Source organism: Rattus rattus, chromosome 3 (genome assembly GCF_011064425.1).
Source record: "Rattus rattus isolate New Zealand chromosome 3, Rrattus_CSIRO_v1, whole genome shotgun sequence".
NCBI lineage: Eukaryota > Metazoa > Chordata > Mammalia > Rodentia > Muridae > Rattus > Rattus rattus.
The window spans coordinates 32,389,258-32,413,448 of NC_046156.1; the positions used below are offsets into that span (position 1 = coordinate 32,389,258).

General features: G+C 42.1%; 1 protein-coding gene across 1 annotated transcript in view; it reads left to right on the top strand.

The window, feature by feature from the left end:
• The window catches only part of Ank2 (ankyrin 2), a 585,274-nt gene that overhangs the window by 542,290 nt on the left and 18,793 nt on the right, over positions 1-24,191 (top strand). The window contains 10 exon segments of the mRNA XM_032897358.1: positions 683-837; positions 3,283-3,494; positions 4,393-4,597; positions 6,129-6,225; positions 7,431-7,659; positions 8,474-8,599; positions 10,266-10,388; positions 12,286-12,318; positions 14,067-14,088; positions 17,069-23,287. Of these exon segments, the coding sequence (XP_032753249.1) occupies positions 683-837; positions 3,283-3,494; positions 4,393-4,597; positions 6,129-6,225; positions 7,431-7,659; positions 8,474-8,599; positions 10,266-10,388; positions 12,286-12,318; positions 14,067-14,088; positions 17,069-23,287 (7,421 nt within the window).

Below are 24,191 nucleotides of genomic sequence, written 5' to 3' on the forward strand. Positions count from 1 at the left end.
GGAATCTGTCTCAAAGCAACCTGGACTCAAGAATGGAAGGCCTCTGTCTATGTTGAATGTGACCTAAAGATCATAGGACAGTGCATGGTCCGGATCCCGAACGTAATAGGCATTGGACACCGCTGGGCTATTGACTGAGTGGCTCATTAGAGCCACCGGGTGTGCACATGCCTATTGATTTCTTGAATGAAGACAGTGTGAGCAAAAGCCACAAGTGCATGGCTCATTAGCACAAGTAGTCTACCGTTCTGACATCTCATTTATAACACATTGGATTATGCAATGTCTGAGCCATTGTCTCTCTTAGCTCATGTTGTCATTTTGCACCTGTAGAACATGTTTTTTAGGAGATTGGCATACATCGTAGACATGCATGTACATTTCTTTTGGTTAAATGTGCAACACCTACATTTATCAAAGGAGACGTTCCAGAATGCCACATGCACCCACAGGGAAATACCATTTGGCTTAACGTAGAAGCATGTACTTGAGGACCAATGCCCCTGAGGTGGAGTGTCACAGTGCCACTGTCTGTTAGTCGTGGGCTCTGGAGGATCGTCCACTGTGCCCCTGCCCCTAGAATGAGCAGAATTCCAGGTCACTTTGCAACAGAACGTGCTGAGATGCTTGTCGTGGGGTTGGTTATCCTGTCTACACTGAGTGTTCTGCATTGCTGTATCAGGCCCGTGATTGTGGAGATCCCGCACTTCGCCGCTCTTCGAGGAAAGGAGAGGGAGCTGGTGGTCCTGCGCAGTGAAAATGGAGACAGCTGGAAAGAGCATTTCTGTGAATACACTGAAGAGGAGCTGAACGAAATCCTTAATGGCATGGATGAAGGTACTTTTGGGTTAGGGGGTCTAAAGGAAATCTAAGGTGGAGGCCTGAAGATTCCACGCTGCTTTAAGATCATCTAGCTGTCCGTGTGCTTGTCTGCACATGTGTGCCTCCTAAGGTATTTTACTCCATTGTCTGCTGCGTTCCAACTGCAGCGAATCTTAATAGACAATCAATCCCTTTTCTTAACTGTGCTTACGTTAAATTCAAGAAAGTAAAGCCTTTTAAGGTATGAAATGCCTCATTTTAGCAAATATTCGCAGTATGCTTCTATCTTTTAGTGAAAACTTTGTTGAACCTAAAACTAACAGTAGAGTGGATGTTGTTTCATGACAAACGGTAGACAACTCGGTATGCTCTTGGCAGTGAGGGGATGGGTTTGCATGGTTTTGTGGTTACTTGTGGTGGCATGAATTTATGATTAGGGTTAGCATTTTTCCTCTATGCAACTTACTAAGGGGTCTTGAGAATGAGCCCCTCCCTCCAGCCAAATAAATATTTCCATTTGTGGCTGAAGAAATTGAACAATACTGGTTATGATGTATGGTCTAGATCCTGAGTATAATTGGCATTGAATACAATAACAATTGAGTTATTGGTTGAATGGTTCGCCGGAGTCGTGTGACATTTTAAATACCAAGTTAGAAAAACTAGATGTTTAAGAAACTAACTTTTTAAAAGTTCTAAGTATTCTGTTGAGATACTTAGTCTACCTATGACTACTATCTTATACAATAATGTAATTTCCTTTAAGCTTTCTACTATTAAAGGGCTTATTCAGTCATTCTTATGGAGACTTAGGGAAGACTGGCTTGCACACAGATATATCATATACATATCTTCACACAGATGTATCATATACATATCTTCACACAGATGTATCATACACATATCTTCTTGTGGAACTTTGCCTTCAAACGAGAACTCCAAACTCTGTAATCCCCAAATCTCTTCAGACCATTTAGGCACTGATTGGAATACCTGTTTGACTGGAGGGAGGGGCTCATCCTTAGACTCCATAAATTGCAGAGAGGAGAGGTGCCAGCCCCAATGCATGGTGCATGCCACTTCGAGTAACTACAGAACAGAAAAAGCCCCTTGCCTCATTGCCGGGAGCATGCCATGTTTGTAGAGGGCTAGACACAAGGGGCAAAGGGCAGCCCTCTGTCAAGTTTCTCTGTGAGGAGCAGCCTGCCTGCAGCTCCTTCTTTATCTCTTTCTGCTCCTGTTGGGGTTGAGTAAGAATGAAGGATTGGATGTCAGGAAGTGCATTGTCTGGTATGTAGGTCAGTTTCTTCAAAGCGAAGTGAAAGGATCAGAGTTCTTGTCAGTGAAGGTGACAACATTCAGCTCCTTCCACTTCTTGGACCCTTTTTACTTGCAAGCATTATAGTGGTTTTGGGCATTTTCTTCTGAGTCTTCTATCATTGATGCCACCATGCACATTAGTGTCCTGTTCTTGTAATGATTGGCACATAGAGGGAATTCACTTTCAAGCCAAAGAATCAGTTTGATATGTTCACATTTGGAAATATGTTCTTTTATAGGTTTCTGCTATAATATTGACTACTGTCCCACTGCTTGTGATCAGACCCTAGGACTACCACTATTTAATATCTACTCATGCCAAGTAGTCAGTGAACAGTTACTACTTTATAGTGAATTTTAAACAAATTCTAAGACTAAGCAACTATTTCTACAGTTTTTTAAATTTACTGATACATTTAGTACAGGTTTTCCTCTATTTCAAATCAAATTTTTTGTATTGCCCTAATTACCTACACTAAAGTAATTTATAGATTCCGTCCTCTGCCATTAGGTTAACATATTTGGAAAGTCATTAGGTAATGTAATTGGTAAGTCATTAGGTAATGTAATTGGTAAGTCATTAGCACCAGAGGAATGTTGAAACCCTGATATTGAGCCCAGGCACGAATCATGCCACAAGACAGAATATATAAAGCGAAACATTACCTGTTCGCTGCAGAGTTTATTATCAGAGTACTCTCCCACAACCCAAAGGACAATATAATTTCTTAAAACCACAATAGCTGCTCTTTGAGCTAACACTGAGATTTGTAAAGGAAAGGAGTTCAAATGCAACTTCCTCTCCATCACACGAACCAAGAATAGCACACGTTCATTCCCATTACAGGTTTGCCCTCAAATGCTCTTACAGAGACAGCACGGCATGATGCTTCTGGCCCAAAGTGCATTTCTTTTACAGTGTTCTGGAAAGGCCTGGTTTCCCTGAAGTGTGCTAACTGCTGACAGCTGATAAATTACCCCTGATATTTATCTGTGTGGTGTCAGGATAGCCTTATGTTTTAGCCTTAGTTAAAGGGGGCCTTGCTGCTTCCCCTGTTCACGATCAACTGCACCTGTGAGTCTGCTAGAATGTTCTTAGGAGTCACGTGCTCTATGAAGAGGGATCATTTCTTGTCTCAGTGCTGGACAGTCCGGAAGACCTGGAAAAGAAACGCATCTGCCGCATCATCACCCGTGACTTCCCACAGTACTTTGCGGTGGTGTCTCGCATCAAACAGGACAGCAATCTGATTGGCCCCGAGGGTGGAGTGCTGAGCAGCACAGTGGTGTCACAGGTGCAAGCTGTCTTCCCAGAGGGCGCTCTCACCAAGCGCATCCGTGTAGGCCTACAGGTATGTCCGGGAAGGATGCGGATGGTCCTGTAGGGGTTTACTACCATTGTGAGAATCAGCTTTTCAAATGAGAGTTGAAATGTCACCTAAACCAAGTTATCCCGAGTGAGCAAAGGCTAACGGATGAGACAGCTAAGCTGGTGCAGGAGCTTGTTCCGAAGTCTGACTACCTGAGTTTGATTCCGGAAACCCGTATGATGGAAGATGAGAACTTCCGCAAGTTGTCTTCTGACCTGCATACATATACTGTAGCGTGCACGAATCTATACACACATCTAACACAATAGATAGATATGTGTATGTGTGTGTATGTGTGTGTATATGTATGTATGTGTGTATGTATGTATGTGTATGTATATGTATATGTATGTGTGTATGTATGTGTGTATGTATGTGTATATATACATATATAAGTAATATATACACACATATGTGTGTGTATGTGTGTATATGTATGTATGTGTGTATGTATGTATGTGTATGTATATGTATATGTATGTGTGTATGTATGTGTGTATGTATGTGTATATATATACATATATAAGTAATATATACACACATATGTGTGTATGTGTGTATATGTATGTATGTGTGTATGTATGTATGTGTATGTATATGTATATGTATGTGTGTATGTATGTGTGTATGTATGTGTATATATATACATATACAAGTAATATATACACACATATGTGTGTGTATGTGTGTGTATGTATGTGTGTGTGTATGTATGTGTGTGTATGTGGGTGTGTGTATTGCTTAATAGTACTAAACTTAGAGCTTCCACATTTAAATCCACCAAACTCATTTGTGAGATAAAAAGCGGTGTTCATCTGGATATGATATATGTTTGACATTAAGTACTATATATAGCTAATGTTTTTTCCTACCTCAAAAGGCTCAGCCTATGCACAGTGAGCTGGTGAAGAAGATCCTAGGCAACAAAGCAACCTTCAGCCCAATAGTTACTTTGGAACCCAGGAGAAGGAAATTCCACAAGCCAATCACTATGACTATTCCTGTCCCCAAGGCTTCAAGCGACGTCATGCTAAATGGTTTTGGGGGAGATGCTCCAACCTTAAGATTACTGTGCAGCATAACAGGTAAGCCATGTATAACTGTATCGTAGAAAGTTCTAGAAGGTACTTAACAGAGTAAAAAACTGAGTGACTTTTACCACAGGTAGCTGTGGAAGTTGAGAAATAGGTAAATGTCTGTAATCCCAGTATTTGGAAGGCGGATGCAGGATTATGAGTTCAAGAACTGTCTGCCCGATATGAAAAGGCCCTGTATCAAAAAGCTGTGGTGTTAAATGCACCAATTTAGGAAAAGCATCTTTTAATTAACTAGGTGGACAAAAGGTGAAAAAAATGAGTTATCCATCAAACAATGTTCTCTATCAGACTATTACATATTTACATATGGAGTCATTTTTAAAGTAAATGTTTTCAGTTTTACTTTTTAACCTACTGAGTGCTGCTCATATACATTGTATGATGCCATCGGCTGGCTCCTTCCTGTCTATGCAGGAATTGTCCTGGGCTGATCTTGTGCAGGAACCCAGTCTTGTGAGTTGACCCATCTAACAGCCCACGTGCCGCTGCAGCGTCTCACAGCACCCCTCCTCATACTGCGGCTCTTACTTGGCTTCCTCTCTCTCCATCAATGTTCCCTGAGCCCCACGGCAGGGCAGGATGAGAGAGGCCCCAGCTGTTGTTGGCGGGAATAACAGAGCAATTGCTTATACTCGGCACACGAGCAGTTGTGCTTCTCTGTATTAACCACTACCTACATCTACAAGGATCTTCTCTGACCAAGGCTCACATCTATGGATATAAACATAAATATTTACAAGGCAGCCCGACAATATGACCATTTAGCAAAACAACAATAGTTTTCCCTAGCCATAGATTTTGGCCATGTTCAGGGTACTTACTATACCCGAGTTTCCTCCTGTGGACCAGGCCTCAGAGCTAACCAAGTGAGCAGGGGGTCACCCCCCTACACAGTCCTGCTGCTGTTGCACTAATGGGAACATCTTGTAGCCTGCAGAGTTCAACATTGGATCAAACCATTGATTTGTATTTTTTCTCCCAGAAGGCTATATAGGAGGTCAAGGACGGAATTCCTAGACAGATAGATATTCCCTTAAATTTATTTTATCTTGTGGTGGTGTCTGCTTTTTTTCTTAAGTGTCATTATGGAGTTTTGATTTATGGTTTTGGTATTCAATTTATGATATTTTGTACCCTCTCATTTTAATTTAATTTAAAATTTTAATTAATTTAATTTCACTAATTAATTAGTTAATTAATGTATTTGGTGCTGGCCATTCGAACCTAGGACATATTATTTGCTAGGTAAGGCAAGTAGTTTACTCCTGAGCTACATATCCTCAGCCCTGAAAGTTGTTTTGTTTAGGTTTGGTTTGGTTTTGTACTGAGGATGGAACACAGGGTTGTGCACACTCTAAGCAAATGCTCTACCCCTAACCTGTGTCCCAGCTCATTTTACTTTCCTCGTGTCCTTTTGTGGGATGGAGGGGTTACACAGGTCAATTGTCAGAAGCACAGAGATTTACAACCCCGTGTCTCTAATGTTGCCCAATTATCCTCCACAATTGCGCTCTCTCAGGTGGAACTACACCTGCCCAGTGGGAAGACATCACAGGAACCACGCCACTAACGTTTGTCAATGAGTGCGTTTCCTTTACAACCAACGTGTCTGCCAGGTATGTATGTGTGCCGCAGAGAAAAGCCCATTCACTGTATTTCTTTTTCTTTCTTCTCAAAGTCATCTTTTCTTTTTGCTATTTGATATTGTTTCTTAATTCTTTCAAAGGGATTTTTATTGTTGTTTAACTTTAAGTAAGGTCTACATCTAAGTTGACATGAATAGTAATAGCACAGTGGCCAAGTCCTGCCAGTCAGGATAGAATCTATGGAAAATAAGTGTCCATCTGCTTTGGTTCTATGATTCTGATGTTAGCTTTGGCAGGCACAGCTGATGTTTCCAGTTCCCAAGGAATGAGAAATTTCCTGTTATCAACCAAACAGCACAAAGAGTTGCCTTTTCAATAGAATATCAAAGCACACAGTTCAGTCAGTGTATCTTGCTTAGTGGCTAAAGAATCAGTGTGTTATATACCCACTGGAGGGTGGAGGGATCTTCTGGTTATTTCTTTTACATGCCACAATTGAAATTTAATATTAGTTCCCATTCGTATGGTCTTCAGGTAAAAAAACACTTTCAAATTTCTGGTTGGTTTGATTTAGTCTCAGGGGTTGGTGAACCCCTTAGAGAATGAAGCGATGAGGACATGATGTTGAAACCTTCAGAAGGTTAAATGAATAGGAGAGGAATCAAGGAAAGCAGGAACTCATTCAAAAATATCAACTTCGTAGTGTCTGATACCGAACTTTTAATTACCGAAGAGTTATATGACTTTTTATTTTAGTTATTTATTTTATTACCAAGGAACTCAAAAGCAATGTGTATGTCGAGAGACTGGTTAGGAAGCATAGTTTCCAAAAGGAGAAACACAACTAGAATAATTAATCCAATCTTTTTGTTTTGTTTTTCTTTGCTTCGGGAGGGGTATAATCTTTGTTGAATGTGTTTATTATGCGTGGTAGTATGTTACATACGAACTTCTTGTAAGTGTGTTTTGTACATGGAGTATAGTCACAGTTGATCTTAGAACATACCTCATGTATCTCTCTTTGCTAACACCTCTAGACCTCCTGTCTTTCCTGTTGCCTTCCTTGCTATTTCTGCCTCTGTTTCCCTTACCTCAGCCTCCTCTAGTCATTTCCCCCTCCCATGTCTTTCCTTTCCAAGAAACATTTGATGACTCTGTTGATCGTATTGAAGGAATCGATCTGTTTTCAAGTGACACTGTAAACTCGGGGTAACTGGTTTTCTTTCGTTTTGTAGGTTCTGGCTGATAGACTGTCGACAGATTCAGGAGTCTGTGGCCTTTGCATCACAAGTGTATAGAGAAATTATCTGTGTACCATATATGGCCAAATTTGTAGTGTTTGCCAAGTCACATGACCCCATTGAAGCCAGATTGCGGTGTTTCTGTATGACAGATGACAAAGTAGATAAGACCCTCGAACAACAAGAAAACTTCTCTGAGGTGGCCAGGAGCAGAGATGTGGAGGTAGGAATGCTGTACTGTGTAGCTTCGCTATCAAGTCATTTGTAATCCAATTATTATAGGAAGAAGGTTTGCTCAACAAAAGGAAGGCCAATCTAAATCTACGTTTCTATTGGTTGAAGGCCAGTGTTCAAAATCTGAATTTTTTCCTGACAATTTGGATCGTAAATGGATGGTCTCTACATATGTAGATGAATTCCTATAATATGTATTTTTATTTAAAATTTATTTTTATCAAAATAAAAACTGTTAGTTATTGATAATCTCAGAGTAGTAGGTGGCTATGAGTTTGTCATAACGATAGCAGCTTAGATATTTTATCTTTCTGGATTTTCTTTTAAAGTACTTCCTTTTGTTTAAGTGTTAGTCCAGATAAGTATGTTTTTACATTGATTTCTTTTTTAAGAATTTCCCATCATTATGGATGTTTAGATACTGACATCCTGTGTTCTGCCTCATTGTGATGTCAGAAGTCACATAATGCAAAGTTTACATTTAGGTACAGATATATTTGGGTCTTTGTGGGTATCATGATATAACATTAAAAATGAGAAAGTGGAATGTTAACATGCAATTGAAGATACTCAGTAGCAGGAAGAAAAGTTGGTGCATGTTTTGTCACGTATGTGACATATGTCAATCAGCTGTGTGAGCACTGTCACATATGATTGACAGATGTCAATCAGCTGTGTGAACATTGTCCGTATGTGTATTTTCAGAACTGAAGGTTCCAAAAACCCTCCTACTTTGCTTGTATAAGTGACATAAAAGTGATTCTTATTACCTCATTGCATGCTGGCTCTCTGTTTTCTCTTAGGTTTTAGAAGGAAAACCTATTTATGTTGATTGCTTTGGCAACCTGGTACCACTAACCAAGAGTGGCCAACATCATATATTCAGTTTTTTTGCCTTCAAAGAAAACAGACTTCCTCTCTTTGTCAAGGTAATGCATACATAAAACTCCGGATTAGTTAGACAGCTATTTAAGTACGAGTGTTGTTTTCAGTTACTTTCATAGCAAGGATATGTGATTTTCAAACATTTCCAGTGATTTTAAAGCATATTTAGAAGTGTTTGCAAAACACATTTTATTTTTGAAGTTCAAATTCAATCATAATCTTTAATGAGAGAATACATTTATGATGGGAATGAGGATAAACTAGGATCAATGTATTAAGTAGAACATTATCTGCTGCTTCCTAGATTAGAAAGCAAGTCATCTCTTGTATGTGTGTGAGTATGTATGTGTATGAGTGTGTGTGTGTGTGTCTGTATGTGAGTGTGTATGTATGTGATTGTATGTGTGTGTGTGTGTTTGAGTGTGTATGTATATGTGTGAGTTTGTATATGTATGTGTGTGAGTGCGTTGATGAGAATGAATTTAGATTCTCACACCTAGTTACTAATAAGCAATGACTCTACTGGTGACTTAAGCTCCCAGCCCTCCTATTTCTTCGTTACTGTTATTTTCAGATGGCCATGCTGAGATTTTAAGGGTATGTGAATGTAACTACTGTAGCGACCAGAGGAACACTGACAACTTTTTGTAATAATGTCTCAAAAGACCCAGAATATCATAGTGCAATAAGAAATTATTTCTACTTAGAGCTATAAATATACTTTTATCAATTCAGCTTTATAGAAAAATCAATATGAATGGCTCCATTTAGCATAGAATACCCAGGAGCATAAAAGATAGAAAGTAAAAGAGTGGCTATCATGAGAAAGGGGGTGGGGGAAGAGAGTGATTGCTTAATACATGGAAGCAATTATGCATGAGGATGGATGGTGGTGATACTTAGATAACAAAGCACATGTGTTTGTGCCACAGAATTATACACCTAAAGTGGTTATAATGGTGTTTTCTATTACGAATACCACAGTTAAAATGAAATGAAGTTCTGATGATGCAATGAACTTGGATGTGTTGTGCTAAGTCAATAAAACACAAGGAAAATACTATGTGACTCCATTTTACAAATCCATGGGAACACAAACAAGCATGGAGATGTTCAGGGACAGGGCATGGGAAGGAAATGTGTACTGGGAACACTTTCTGTCTGGGTGGATAGAAAGCTCTGAGAAGTGGTGGTGATTGTACAACTTCATGAACGTGCTTCACGGCACTTAAAAATAGTAGAAATGAACAGTTTTGTAGGACTATTTTACCACAGTTTTTAAAAAGGTGAATTAGTTCTCGAGACCTAATGCATAGAAATAGAACTACATTTAATTATTATTTTATATTTGAAATTTGCTGTGAGATCTGAAAGTATCAGTGTCCTCACCTCAAACAAATGGAGACTTTCACGTGAAGCAGCACCTGTAGGCATGACTGTTGGCTTCAGTTTACTCTGGGTGCATATCAGACCATCCTGTTGTCTACCTTAAAAAACAGACAGTCTTTTCATTCATACTTCAGAAAGCAAGCATGCTGGGAAGACGTTTTCAAAGTGTTATAAATGACAGCAGAATAGAAAAGGGAAGAGCTTTGGGTCCTTGTGGATTTTAGGTCCCTCCGTTACGTGTTACGCAGTTGAAATTATTTCCCCTCTAAACCACCCCTGCTGTCAGAGGTAGATGAAGAACGTATGTCTTTCTCATTCAAGGTACGTGACACAACCCAGGAACCTTGCGGGCGACTCTCATTTATGAAGGAACCCAAATCCACAAGAGGACTGGTGCATCAAGCTATTTGCAACTTAAACATCACCCTGCCGATTTATGCCAAGGTATCACGATGTCCGCTGCCGTGTTCTCAGACAGCACAGAGCTGGACTACAGCTTCTTCATCAGACACAGAACACAAGCACCTGTGCTAATTACTCTGGCATTTCATGCACTTTGATGGACGCTTTTATTGCTTATATCAGATATGGCAGAGAAAGATATGAGTCTAAGGTTTAATGGTTTTTTTGTACTAAATTTGAAAGAAAAAAGTAACTGTCTTTGTCCCCATTCTTGTTTCTGTGAGCCTTCCCGGGGTCACATGATGCACTGCCTCCCACCAGGATGTTAGTGTCTTAGCTTCTGCTCACTACCCACTCTGAGTGGGATCAACTTAAAGGTTCAAAGCAAATGCCTTGTATTTTATCTTCTACGGAAGTAGTTACCTGCTCATCTCCTAGCCTGTCCTGATTTAATAATTGAATTTTAAACTGACTTTCCAGTTCATTTAACATGATCGGTACAAACATATCCTCCTGATGGAAGGAGTATGTTTGAGGCACCACTGTAAAGGTTCGTTAATTCCTAACCCAAGTGTGCCTAGTATTACTTTCTCCCCAAATCTTTCCCATGACATAATTGTTTTACTGCTATGGTTGTGTCAAAGAAGGCAACTCAATCAGTTAAGTGAGTGGGCAACCTTATTTTGAAAGCGTTTGTTTTTCTTTAAACTAATACCATCGTATACAGCCAGCCGCCGATGGTAGTCGGTGCATAGCTACTGCAAGTGTTCAGTTCGTTCTGCACTTGACAAAGGGGCAAACAGAGATGCTGAGACCTGGAAGGGAAGTAGGGAGATACTTAAAACTTTTGATCTTGAGTCGACAGAACCAAGAACTCTCTATATTACTTTTACCCCATCATAGTTGCTGCAGTGTATATTGGTTTAAATACTCATTTTTGGAAATAGCCATCAGTTACATAGAGGCGGGATCCTAGCATATGTTTACTGTTGACGGTTCTTAATAATTAAAAAGGCAGTTGGATATCTATTTTCATGTATTATATGCATGGTACGCCACAATGGGAATGTAGCGATAGATAGACCATCCAAGGAAATACAATGTAATTGCAATCTCATGACACAAATGCACTTGGACGTTGTCATCTCCAGAGGCAGAGTGGCAGTACAACTCACAGGAGAAGTACACAGGCCACCAATATCAATGTGACTGTGCTTTGACTGGTCGCAGTGAGCTGCTATCCATGTGCTGTGGAGAAAAAAAAAACCACAAAATATTTTATATTTTTTGAAGCAAGTTATAGCACATAGAGTTCTTAATGTTTGGGTGTTCAGGGATGACTTTCTATTTAGTAACTTAAGATGAAGAGAGTAAAATGCCTAATATGCATATCTAAGATATGGTGGAGAATTTGGTAACTTTCTAGTATAATAATGTGGTCCCTAAGTATTAAAATGCTTTCAACATAATCTTACTAATGATGGTTGACATTTTCAGTCAGTATCCATAGTAACTGGGATAGCGTCACCATCATTTCTGTAGACCAATTCCACCAGACACATTAAATATCAAGCTTTGAGACTGATGGTGACCTTGGGTCAGAAATTAGCATATCCATCATTTGGTCCTTTTGTATCTTCAGATGTATAAACTTTGATTAGTCTTATTTAACTATTTGTCTTCTATAAACTATTTTTTTTCTTTTTTCTTTTTTTCCGGAGCTGGGGACCGAACCTAGGGCCTTGCGATTGCTAGGCAAGCGCTCTACCACTGAGCTAAATCCCCAACCCCTTCTATAAACTATTTAAGAAAGCAGTCTGAGTTTACCCTGTGCCTTGATGCTTGACGCTTATAGGTGGGATATTTTTACTCGTTTCTTCTAAACGTTTTCTTCTTTCTCTCTTCTTTCCCATCTTGCACGACATCTTGGGGCGTCAAGGAATCGGAGTCCGATCAAGAGCAGGAGGAAGAGGTAATTTTACAACAGCAACACTGTTCCCGCTGTGTCATTGCTGGTACCACTAAAGAGAACATGTGGTTGACCTCTGACTTTAAAGAAATAGACAGCGAGTCTTAGGAAATAGATGAGCAGAACCTTAGTCAACCTCTCTGATCCTATGTTTTTGTACCTGGTGAACGGTGTTCAGAAAATCACAGTTTCCTTATTTATTTTTGCCTGTTATGAAATAGTTGGTATCTCTCCACAACTCCTAATGGCCGTCATCTGAGAGACACTCAAAGGCTAGTCTGAGGATGTCTGAAGATAATGGTGATTACGCACAGTGGTTTGCTTTATAGATCTCATAGCCTCATAGCACCTCACAGGTTGTGCCCGTGATGACGTCATCACACTGGCGATTGCTAGGGTGTGTGCTGGGGCATTTCTGGGTTCTTGAATCATCTTAGCTCCAATATGCAAGGTGCAGATTTGTTTATACATAGCTTATATAAGTGAAAGTTAGTAACTTTTAGGAATATAATGTGGTCCTAACACCAAGATTGAGAATCACTATGGAAATGGTTAACTTTTAGGAGAACATAGTCCAATTGTTAGGGTCCAAGATTAAAATATAAATATATAGTAATAATGAACATTCTTCATAAAATATATTTGCAAAGCATAGTGTTCCACACACCTCACTAGTGTGGGTTTCTCTACTATCTTCTGTGAATAATTACATACATATACAGGAAACAAATTCTAAAGAGGGTGCCTTGGACAAAGTAGATATCTGGTCATATCCACTCCAATTTTTAAAACCAATGTGTGTTTATCTCCTTTTAAAGGTCTGAAAACACCCAATATCATAACAAAAATGAAAGAACTCATTGGAGTCCTCTTTATATTTATCCATTATTATAGGCACTTAAGTTTCCAAAACTAATTATCATTAGTGCATACATTTTTAATATACTATCATTTTTAAATGTTATGGTAATGCATCTGAATTATAAAAGTGCAAGGAAAAGTATAATAACCATTCTGTGTCCACCAGCCTCAGATGTACGGCCTTAGTTCAGAGGACTGCCCCATACCCCCTTTCTATCATAGGAAGCTACAAAACAGATGTGAGATGCCCGTCTCTCACACACACCGACAAAGGATGCTTGACTGGTCACTCATTCTCCTGTGTGCGTCACTGTGACACATTCGGTTTCCTTCCTGAGCTCTGTGATTCTGTCACCCTAGCCCTTAAACTAGGAAACCAACTTTGCTGTGTTCATAAACAAACTAATTCCATCAGATACATACTCCCACAACCCCACAACCCCACACCTCCTGTGAAACACTTCCAGGAGGTCTCTAGTCTTCCTAAAGGACAGAGGTTAGAGCTCTGGCTCACTATTGCTACAAGATGGCATCTGTAGAGTCTGAATGCACCTCCCAGCATGCTTTGCCATTCTCTTGTTCTTTCCTCCATTAATTTGGCACTTATAGCTGAAGATTGACTTCACCTTCTTCATGGCCTTTCCCTACTGTGAATTTCTTACATCAGACACCAATGGGGTCATCTCTTCTCAGGAATACGATATAGTTTATATATTATCTATATATTTCTATAGTATCTAGAAGCAATATATGAATGTGTTTATATATACAAGCCTTAGCTGATGTCGCTCTCAGGTATACAATTACAAATAGGTTCTTGCTGTGCACGTAAGAGACTCTGAGCCGAGAGCTCTTTTGTAACCACTGAATTTGTGTATGTTTTCTTTCAGATCGGTATGACATCAGAAAAAAGTAAGACTTTAAATAAAAATTGAGTTTGTTTGAAAGCTGGCTATATTGAAGAGAAGCATGAATTAAGATGCAAGCTAGTTGCCATTACTAACCACTATAATAATTACATTTGTCTATAATTCTTATTAATCATTAATAGACATTGATGAAAGCAGCTTGGCCAGTTAAATCATAGTAGACCTAATCTGTGATCTAACAAGCAATAATAATGCAGTGATTATTCATCTAAGCATTCACTTTCTTTTGACATCCCTGTCACTCCTGGCATTGCTGTCCAGCCTGTTTAGAAAGCTACCCTACCGTTTTGTCCTTTTGTTAGCATAACACTGTCACCTCATTTTTTTTAAGCACTGACATGACAGTATTACTTTTACATCTACCTACAGTGACCGCTGTAGAGAGCCTTTCCTTCGGAAGGGCATGGCCGACAAAAGTAATACTGTCTAATAGTTCTTAGCCGAAGCTCACCCCTTGACACACCCTACCTCCCCTTCCTCTCTTACTGTGGTGAAGCTCATCTGAACCCTTTAGGTGAGACCTAACAGAATTCTGTGAAAAATTCAAAGAAAAGAAAAGAAAAAGACAAGAATGCAAAAATTAAAGTATCCCAGATAAAGCTGCTGACCACAGTGTGTCCTCATGTGGCTATGTTTAAAGAATAATTCAAAATCCTCAACAGAATACAGCGTCAGCTATTTCCTGATCCTCTGGCTTCTTGTATAGAAACCAAGTTGAATTTTATAGATTTTTCCTTTGTATTATGCCTTAAACCCTTGAGAAAAAACATTGTAACTTTAACGATTAAGATTTATCGTGGTTCATCTTATCTGCGGGCAACATCCTGAATGGAACGGCCACAGAGCTATGTGTGGGTCGTCATCTTTCTGCCCCAGTTGTATTAGTTACTGTTCCGTTGCTGTGAAAAAACACCATGAGCAAAGCAACTTACAGAAGGAAGATTGTATCTGGGGCTTGAGGTTCCAGATGGTTGGAGTTCCAGTTGGCAGAGCAAAGGTAGTAAGGTGGCAGACTGTTGGAGTCTGGAAACTTCAAAGTCTGTCTACCCCTAGTGACACTCTTCTTCCAGCGATGCCACACCTCCTAAGTCTCAGAAGAGAGCCTCCAACTAGGGACCAAGTATTAAAATACCCAAGATTTGTGGGGGGTAGATCTCATTTAAACACCTTGCTGATGACATGTTCTTTTGAAGTCTTAGCATATTGTAGCTTACTGCTGTCCTATTGGGATGGCTTTAACTGAGGCTTACCCTTACGTTCAATCCGCATTCAAAATGAAACTATCTGAGGTGCTGATATCTTCAATAATTTATATGACTAAGCAAATCAGTATTAATATAAATTTATTTAATATATTTTTTTCTATTCTTTTTTTTTGGAGCTGGGGACTGAACCCAGGGCCTTGCGCTTGCTAGGCAAGCGCTCTACCACTGAGCAAAATCCCCAACCCCTTAATATATTTTATATATAAATTACACACACACACACACACACACACACACACACACACATTCACATACACACACATGCTATCCTCTGAACAAATACAAATTCTGTCCAGAGGAGGCACTCTATTTATGACTCTATTGTTGCTTTCACTGATTTTTTTAAGTGATATTTTTCTCTTCCTCTTTCTTCTTTAGGGCTATTGTGTAGACTTAAATGATCCCTTCTTTTATTACTTTGTACAAGCTAGTAGGAATTAAAAATTACTGGTCTGAGTCAGTTAAAAAATTAGTAATATCACCCATATTGCTATAATGTCATGGATTCTCTTGAACGACACCTGGATACTTTGAATATCTTCCAGATTTCAAATGTAGATTCTTATTTGTCTGTGGTTTTCAGTTTAAGGCAACCAACCCTTATATAATTTCCATATAGATAAGTCTTTGGATAAGCCAACCCTGAGGGTTTCTTCCTCTCTGTTGGTGGCCTCCTGACCCGTGACTTCAGTGTACATTTCAAACCAACTTAGGCATAGGGACGCTTCACCACAGTAACCTTTTACATTTTTGTTCTAATTTCTCACCACCCTCCTGCCCGTGCTTTTCTGCAAGGCTGCCCCTGCCCAGCGGTTTTACCCCACCTTTGCTTTGCATGGAAATAACTTGGCTTACATCAACTGTGCGTGTGTCCTGTGTGACTGTCTCTAATTTGGGTTGCCATGCATCACATTGAAACTCTGAATTCACATACACGTTCAGTCACCACTGCTGTTTCCGTCGTTTGTCTTCCCTTTCCTTTATCCTCCTCCTTGATCCGTCTAGTACACTTCTAAGCAAGGAGGTTCCTCCAAGGAAAGGGTCATGCCTCCCAGCATGAGACACGTGTCATTGTTAGGTGTGGATTTCCCTTAGACGAAATGCCAGTCCGCAGCTGATTCAGATGTGTTTTCAGCCATTGCTGCAAGGTGACAGAACTGTGCTGACTGAATTCCAGACCTATGGGATTTACAATGTAGGAACATCACTGGGTGCGAGTCTGAATTTGCTCTTACTGGCTTTCTCGGGGAGGAAATCAAAATTCCGCTATTTCTAATGCTTTTTTTTCCTTACGTTTTCCCCATGGTTTTTGTTTTGTTTTGTTTTCTGACATTGATCTGTAATATCTGGACAATCTTGAGATGCCTCTGTGTAATTTCACTGCGCTCTTTCTTTTTGATTTGTGATTTTTTTTATGTATGTCTTGAGTATTTGTGATAGCTTTGTTGTATGTATGAATGTGCTACAGTGAGACAATTAAGCAAGTTATTTCCTGCTCATTTTCCTTTTCAGTTATTTTTTCCGTTAGCCTTGCTTTGCTCTTGTACCTTGAGACCTTGTGGATCCACCATTCCCAGCCCATTCTGTTGCCCCTCCCACCACCAGGAAAAGACGCTGTGTTGTTTTGGTCCTGATTACATTTGCCAATATCTTTTTTGATTTCCATTTTACTTTCAATGTTTTTCATTCACATCAAAGATGATGAGACAGAGTCGACAGAAACATCTGTCCTGAAAAGCCATCTGGTTAATGAAGTTCCTGTCTTAGCAAGTCCGGACTTGCTCTCTGAAGTTTCTGAGATGAAACAAGATTTGATCAAAATGACGGCCATCTTGACCACAGATGTGTCTGATAAGGCAGGTTCCATCAAAGTGAAGGAGCTGGCAAAGGCTGGTGAAGAAGAGCCAGGCGAGCCCTTTGAAATTGTAGAGAGAGTCAAAGAGGACTTAGAGAAGGTGAATGCGATCCTGAGAAGTGGAACGTGCGTGAGAGACGAAGGCAGTGTGCGGAGTTCTCAGTCTGAGCGGGAGCTAGAGGAGGAGTGGGTTATTGTCAGCGATGAGGAAATCGAAGAGGCCAAGCAGCATGCCCCGGTAGAAATCGCTGAACACCCATGTGTAGAGGTCAGAGTAGACAGAGAGACCAAGGCCAAAGTAGAGAAGGACTCCACTGGGTTAGTGAACTACCTCACAGATGACCTAAATTCATACACGGGTCCTCATGAAAAGAAGCCACAAACAGCTCCAGAAAAGTCAGGGGAGACAAGCCAGGCTTCAGCCGTTGGCAAGAGCTCTGAGAGTAATAAAGGGAAGACCTCCCCAGCAGAGGAGAAACAGAGCGCTCAGAAGCAGCTTAAACCGAGCCTGGTGATAAAGAAGCCAGTGCGGCGGAAACTAAAAGAAAAACAGAAACAGAAAGAGGAAAGCCCACAAGGCAGTGAAGAAAAGACTGAACTTAAGAAAGGTAGCTCAGAGGAGTCAGTAGATGAAGACCGGGGCCTGGCCCCTGAACCCCTTCCCACTGCCAAGGCCACCTCTCCTCTGATAGAAGAAACTCCTATTGGTTCCATAAAGGACAAAGTGAAGGCTCTTCAGAAGCGAGTGGAGGATGAGCAGAAAGGTCGAAGCAAGCTGCCAGTCAGAGTCAAAGGCAAAGAGGATGTGCCCAAAAAGACCACTCCCAGGACACACCCAGTCGTGTCGCCCTCTTCAAAGTCATCTCCTTCCTCTAAAACTTCCCTTACTTCCTCTGCAAAAACTGAAAGGCACTCACCAGTGTCACCATCAAGCAAAAATGAGAAACACTCCCCTGTGTCGCCCTCAGCAAAAGCCGAACGACATTCACCAGTATTTTCAGGTAAAACCGAGAAACATTCACCTGGTTCCCCCTCAACCAAAAATGAAAGACATTCCCCTGTGTCATCTATAAAAACAGAACGACACACACCTGTGTCACCTTCAGGCAAAACAGATAAACGTCCACCTGTGCCATCATCTGGAAGAACAGAGAAACATCCTCCAGTGTCACCTGGCAAAACAGAAAAGCGCTCGCCCGGTGCACCTTCTATAAGAACCCAGGAGAAGCAGGCACCTGGGTCCACCACTGGGAAACATGAAAAGCACCTACCTGTGTCTCCAGGGAAGACAGAAAAACAGCCACCCATATCGCCCACCTCCAAAACTGAACGAATTGAGGAGACAATGTCTGTCCGGGAGCTCATGAAAGCTTTCCAGTCAGGTCAGGACCCATCTAAACACAAGACAGGACTCTTTGAGCACAAATCATCAAAACAAAAACAGTCACAGGACAAAAGTAAAAGTCGGGTAGAAAAAGAAAAGGGGCACTCTGTAACCCAGAGAGAAACCCAGAGAATAGAAAATCAGACAGCCAAACGTGGCCAGAGATTCCAGGTGACGGGAGCCATGGAATCCAGACGGTTCCGTTCTACCACCATCACCGTTGGGCTCAGGACAGAAGATCCGGTTAGAGAAAGGTTTGAGAGAACCCCCATTATTAAAACACCCGAGGCAGTTCCACCAGTGGCAGCGGTGGCGGCGGCGGCAGCAGAAGAAAGACATCGTGGGGCTGAGACCCTTCAAGAGAAGACTGTGGATGAGCAGGAAGACATGGACCTCCAGATCAGCCCAGACAGGAAAACCTCCACTGACTTTTCCGACGTCATCAAGCAAGAGTTAGAAGACAATGACAAATACCAACAATTCCGCCTCACTGAGAACACAGAAAAGGCTCAGATTCATTTAGACCAAGTAATCACGAGTCCCTTCAACACGACATTTCCACTAGATTACATGAAAGACGAGTTCCTCCCAGCTCTGTCTTTACAGAGTGGTGCTTTGGGCGGCAGTTCGGAAAGCCTGAAACAGGAAGTGATAGCGGGCTCACCTTGCGGCAGCTTGATGGAAGGCACACCTCAGATCAGTTCAGAAGAGAGCTACAAACATGAGGGCCTAGCGGAAACTCCTGAGACAAGTCCAGAGAGTCTTTCTTTCTCACCAAAGAAAAGTGAGGAACAAATTGGAGAGGCCAAGGAAACTATCAAGGTAGAAATGCCCACAGACATTCATTCAGAAAAAGAGCTTCCTATAACCAATGACATTGCTGATAGTTCTGAAAAACAAGGTGCTGGGGTCACTGGGGATTCAGAGCCCTCTACAGAGCATGTTCTGAAGGAGGTTACCCAAGGCCCTCCCAAAGATGTGTGCTCCAAACAAGAGGACTGCCCTGGCAGCCACAGTGTATCATTAGCAAGTGAGACATGCCAGGCACTTACTGAGGAAGGGTCCTGCAGGGACAGTCAGCTCCCACTTGTTAGTTCAGCTTGTAAGACACAAGCAGTAAGCGAAACTCAGGAATCCTTAGCTACCTCAGAGGTGACAAAGGCCTTCCCACCATCTGATGCTACTGTCAAGACAGTTGAGGGAACAGAACCAAAACCCCAGGGAGTCATTAGAAGTCCCCAAGGGCTAGAACTCCCTCTCCATAACCGGGATAGTGAGGTCCTCAGCCCAATGGCTGACGAATCATTAGCGGTCAGCCACAAAGACTCTCTGGAAGCCAGCCCTGTGCTAGAAGATAACTCCTCACACAAAACTCCCGATTCTCTGGAACCAAGTCCTCTGAAAGAGTCCCCTTGCAGGGACTCCCTGGAAAGCAGCCCAGTTGAGCCTAAAATGAAGGCAGGAATTCTCCCAAGTCACTTTCCTCTCCCTGCAGCTATTGCCAAAACAGATCTTGTTGCCGAAGTGGCTTCCATGCGTTCTCGGCTGCTTCGAGACCCCGATGGCAGTGCTGAGGATGACAGTCTAGAGCAGACATCACTCATGGAGAGCTCAGGGAAAAGCCCCCTTTCCCCCGACACCCCTAGCTCTGAAGAAGTTAGTTATGAGGTCACACCCAAACCTTCAGATTCAAGTACACCCAAACCGGCTGTGATTCACGAATGTGCAGAGGAGGATGACTCTGAAAACGGGGAGAAAAAAAGGTTCACACCAGAAGAGGAAATGTTCAAAATGGTAACGAAAATTAAAACGTTTGATGAACTTGAGCAAGAAGCAAAGCAGAAAAGGGATTACAAAAGAGAGCCCAGGCAAGATGAGTCCTCCTCGTCCTCGGACCCCGATGCTGACTGTTCAGCAGAAGTGGACGAACAGAAACAGATGGGGAGCACAGAGGGTGAGAGTGACGTCCCCGTCTTGGTGACTTCAGAGAGCAGAAAGGCTTCTTCCTCCTCGGAGAGCGAACCTGAGCTGACACAGCTGAGTAAAGGTGCGGACTCAGGTCTTCTGACAGAGCCAGTTATTCGAGTGCAACCTCCATCTCCCCTCCCATCCAGCATAGACTCTAATTCCAGCCCGGAAGAAGCACAGTTCCAGCCCATAGTTCCCAAGCAATATACTTTCAAGATGAACGAGGAGGTTAAAGAAGACCCGGGTAACCCAGAAGAAGACAAAGGTTGCAAATCACACTTAGCTGAAGACAGTCAGACTCATTCTGCTGATGGCGCCGACGGGTCTCATGCTGACCTGAACAGAGAGACTACTCAGTTAGAAGCCTGCGATGGCCATGGTTGTGAGGCTATGAGTCCTAGCAACTCAGCCACTCCTGTCTCCCTAGGAGTTCAGAGTCCAGAGTGTCATGATGTTGATAAGCCCCTGGCCATTGATAACGATTCACTAGCTCTCCAGGATACTCATGAAAGTGACCTTGAAGAAAGAGAGTCTGATCCTTCCAGAGTGGAGTCTACACAAGCAAGTCTTCCCAGTGAGCACTCTTCCTTGTCTTCTTCATCTCATTGTGCGGTACCTGAAGAAAATGAATCAGCTAAAGAAATATCCTCTCCATCTTCCCCTGTAAAAGTAGAGGTCGCAGCAACTGACACAGCTTTGGAGAGCATGTCAGAGGACTGTCCTACTCAAGAGTCATCTACTACAACTCAAACAGAACGGTTTGCCATGGATGTTCCAGTATCTGATTTAGCTGAGACTGATGAAAACTCTCATCCCCAAATCACCAGCCCTTATGAAAATGTTCCTTCCTCATCCTTTTTCTCTGGTGAACCCAGCAATTTCCAAACAGATACCTGTCATACTACAGTTGTTCATTCACCTGAAGTGTATTCTGTTATTATCAGATCCTCTCCTGAGGATGTCGTAATGACCAACTCCTCTAGCAGAACGGACTCAGGTGAAGCATCTAATTGTGAGAGCCATGACCTAGACACTGAATCTGAGCAAAAAAGTGCTTTGTGGCCAATGCAGTCTGATGAGCCCCCCTTGTCTGTAGCACCAAACGCACCAGTAGTGACTGGTGAACAAGTAAGCAAAGTCATCATCACCAAAACGGATGTGGATGCTGACTCTTGGAGCGAGATACGTGAAGATGACGCAGCCTTTGAAGCTCGAGTGAAGGAGGAAGAGCAGAAGATATTTGGTTTGATGGTAGACAGACAGTCACAGGGCACCACGCCTGATACCACCCCGGCTAGAACGCCAACTGAAGAGGGGACCCCGACAAGTGAACAAAATCCATTCCTCTTTCAGGAAGGAAAGCTGTTTGAGATGACCAGAAGTGGTGCTATTGATATGACCAAAAGGTCCTATGCGGATGAAAGTTTGCACTTCTTCCAAATCGGCCAAGACTCCAATGAAGAAACTATCTCTGAAGACTTGAAGGAAGGGGCCACTGGGGCTGAGCCTCCACAGACGGAGACTACTAGTGAGTCACTGGAACTCTCAGAACCCAAAGAAGCAATGGATGACGAAGGAGAATTAGTTCCTGATGATGTAAGTGAGGAAATAGAGGATTCACCCGCCTCGGATGCTAACCTTGACTCCAAAGTGGTAATTTCAGCTTCCACAGAAACACCCACCAAAGAGGCTGTATCCACAGTGGCCGAGGGGCCCGCCACCATGCAGTGGAGTGATTCCCTAAGCCCTGTGAAGCAGACATCTTGCCCTACCTTTCCCGAACCTGCTGGTCAGCTGGACTTCTCCACTGTCACTCGGTCTGTTTATTCGGCTCGGGATGAGGAGTCCCCAGATTCTTCTCCCGAGGAACAGAAGTCAGTGATCGAGATCCCTACTGCACCCATGGAAAACGTGCCTTCTGCTGAAATCAAACCCCAGATTCCTATCAGGACTCTCCCCACTTCAGCGTCAGCCCCTCCATCTGCAGAGGATGAGAGTGCATTTTCTGATGATTTCTCATCTGGTCTGGATGGGGAGAGTGAGGAGGATGGAGCAAAACCAAAGTCCAAAATCCCCATCAAAGCACCCGCCCAAAGAACTGAGTGGCACCCCTCCCATCCAGACATCTCTCTCCAGAAGTCAGGTGTCCCCCAGGGACAAGACATGTTAAGCCGAGGACCAGATGGTAGAAGCAAGTCAGAATCAGATGCTAGCTCCTTGGATGCTAAGACCAAATGCCCAGTGAAAGCCAGAAGTTACATTGAGACAGAAACAGAGAGCAGGGAGAGGGCAGAGGGGTTTGAGTCAGAATCAGAAGAAGGGGCTGCAAAACCAAAGCTCTTTGCATCCCGACTGCCGGTGAAGAGCAGAGGCACCTCATCTTCCAGCAGGACAGGCACGAGCCCCACAAGAGAGAGTAGGGAGCACTTCCTTGACCTTTACCGGAACTCCATAGAATTCTTTGAGGAGATTAGTGACGAGGCTTCCAAATTAGTAGACAGGCTCACACAGTCAGAAAGGGAGCAGGAGCCACCTTCAGACGACGAAAGTAGCAGTGCCCTGGAAGTGTCAGTCATTGAGAATCTGCCACCTGTTGACACTGAGCACTCAGCTCCTGAGGACATCTTTGACACAAGGCCCATTTGGGATGAGTCCATTGAGACTATGATTGAACGCATCCCTGATGAAAATGGCCATGACCGAGCTGAAGGTATTTGCCAGCCACTGGGAATCCCTGTGCTACGCATGTCATAAATTTGATAGAGATTTTTTTTTTTGGTAATGTTTGTTTTATTTCGTGATTTGTGTCTCATTTTCTTTAAGCTTTCTGTAGTGGTTAATGTGTTTGTGTAAGCCCTTTGTGTTTTGTGCTTTTTCTGTATATTCTTGTCTATGAAACAATCTCAAGATTGAGTAATGAGAATGCTTATCCAAACCAGAAACGTAACCAAGCAACGGGGGCCCTCGCTTTTCTTTGGCTGCTGCACGTAAAGCCATACAAGCGTTGAGTTTTGTTGTTCTGATGTTCCAGGCTTAGCCTCCAGTTAAATACATTTGCTTTTACACACAAGAATGTGGATTTCACAGCACAAGGCCACTTGGCTCTAATTTTTAATTTTTTTTGTGTACTTTAATCGGTACATCCAACCTTGTCATGATTAGGAGGCCCTTTACTCAAAATGATTTCTCACATCCAGACATTCTTATTATTGTGGACCTGTTTTTCAATTCGAAGAGGTCAGCTTTCCGATATCCATGAGAACCAAATTAGTCCAACAAACCTGAGGTAAAAATGAACAGCGAACATACTCAGGCGAGATTCAGCAGACAACAAAATCTCAAACTCTGCACGATGTGAGGGAATGATGGCTCTTGGGATTGAATTTTTTTTTAAAACAAGGAAACCATGGGTGGCTTTGAGAGGTAACCTTCAGGCTTCCATTATCTCTAAATGAAGACTTATCCCTATGTGGGTGGCAGAATTTCCCATGCTACCCAGCAGTCCACAGCAGTTAAAAGGGAATTGGATAAATTCTAGTTTGTGAGAGTGTGCACTCCATGACTTTGTTTAGGAACAGGCAGCCAGAACCTTTGCCTCAGAAGCAAATGTCTCA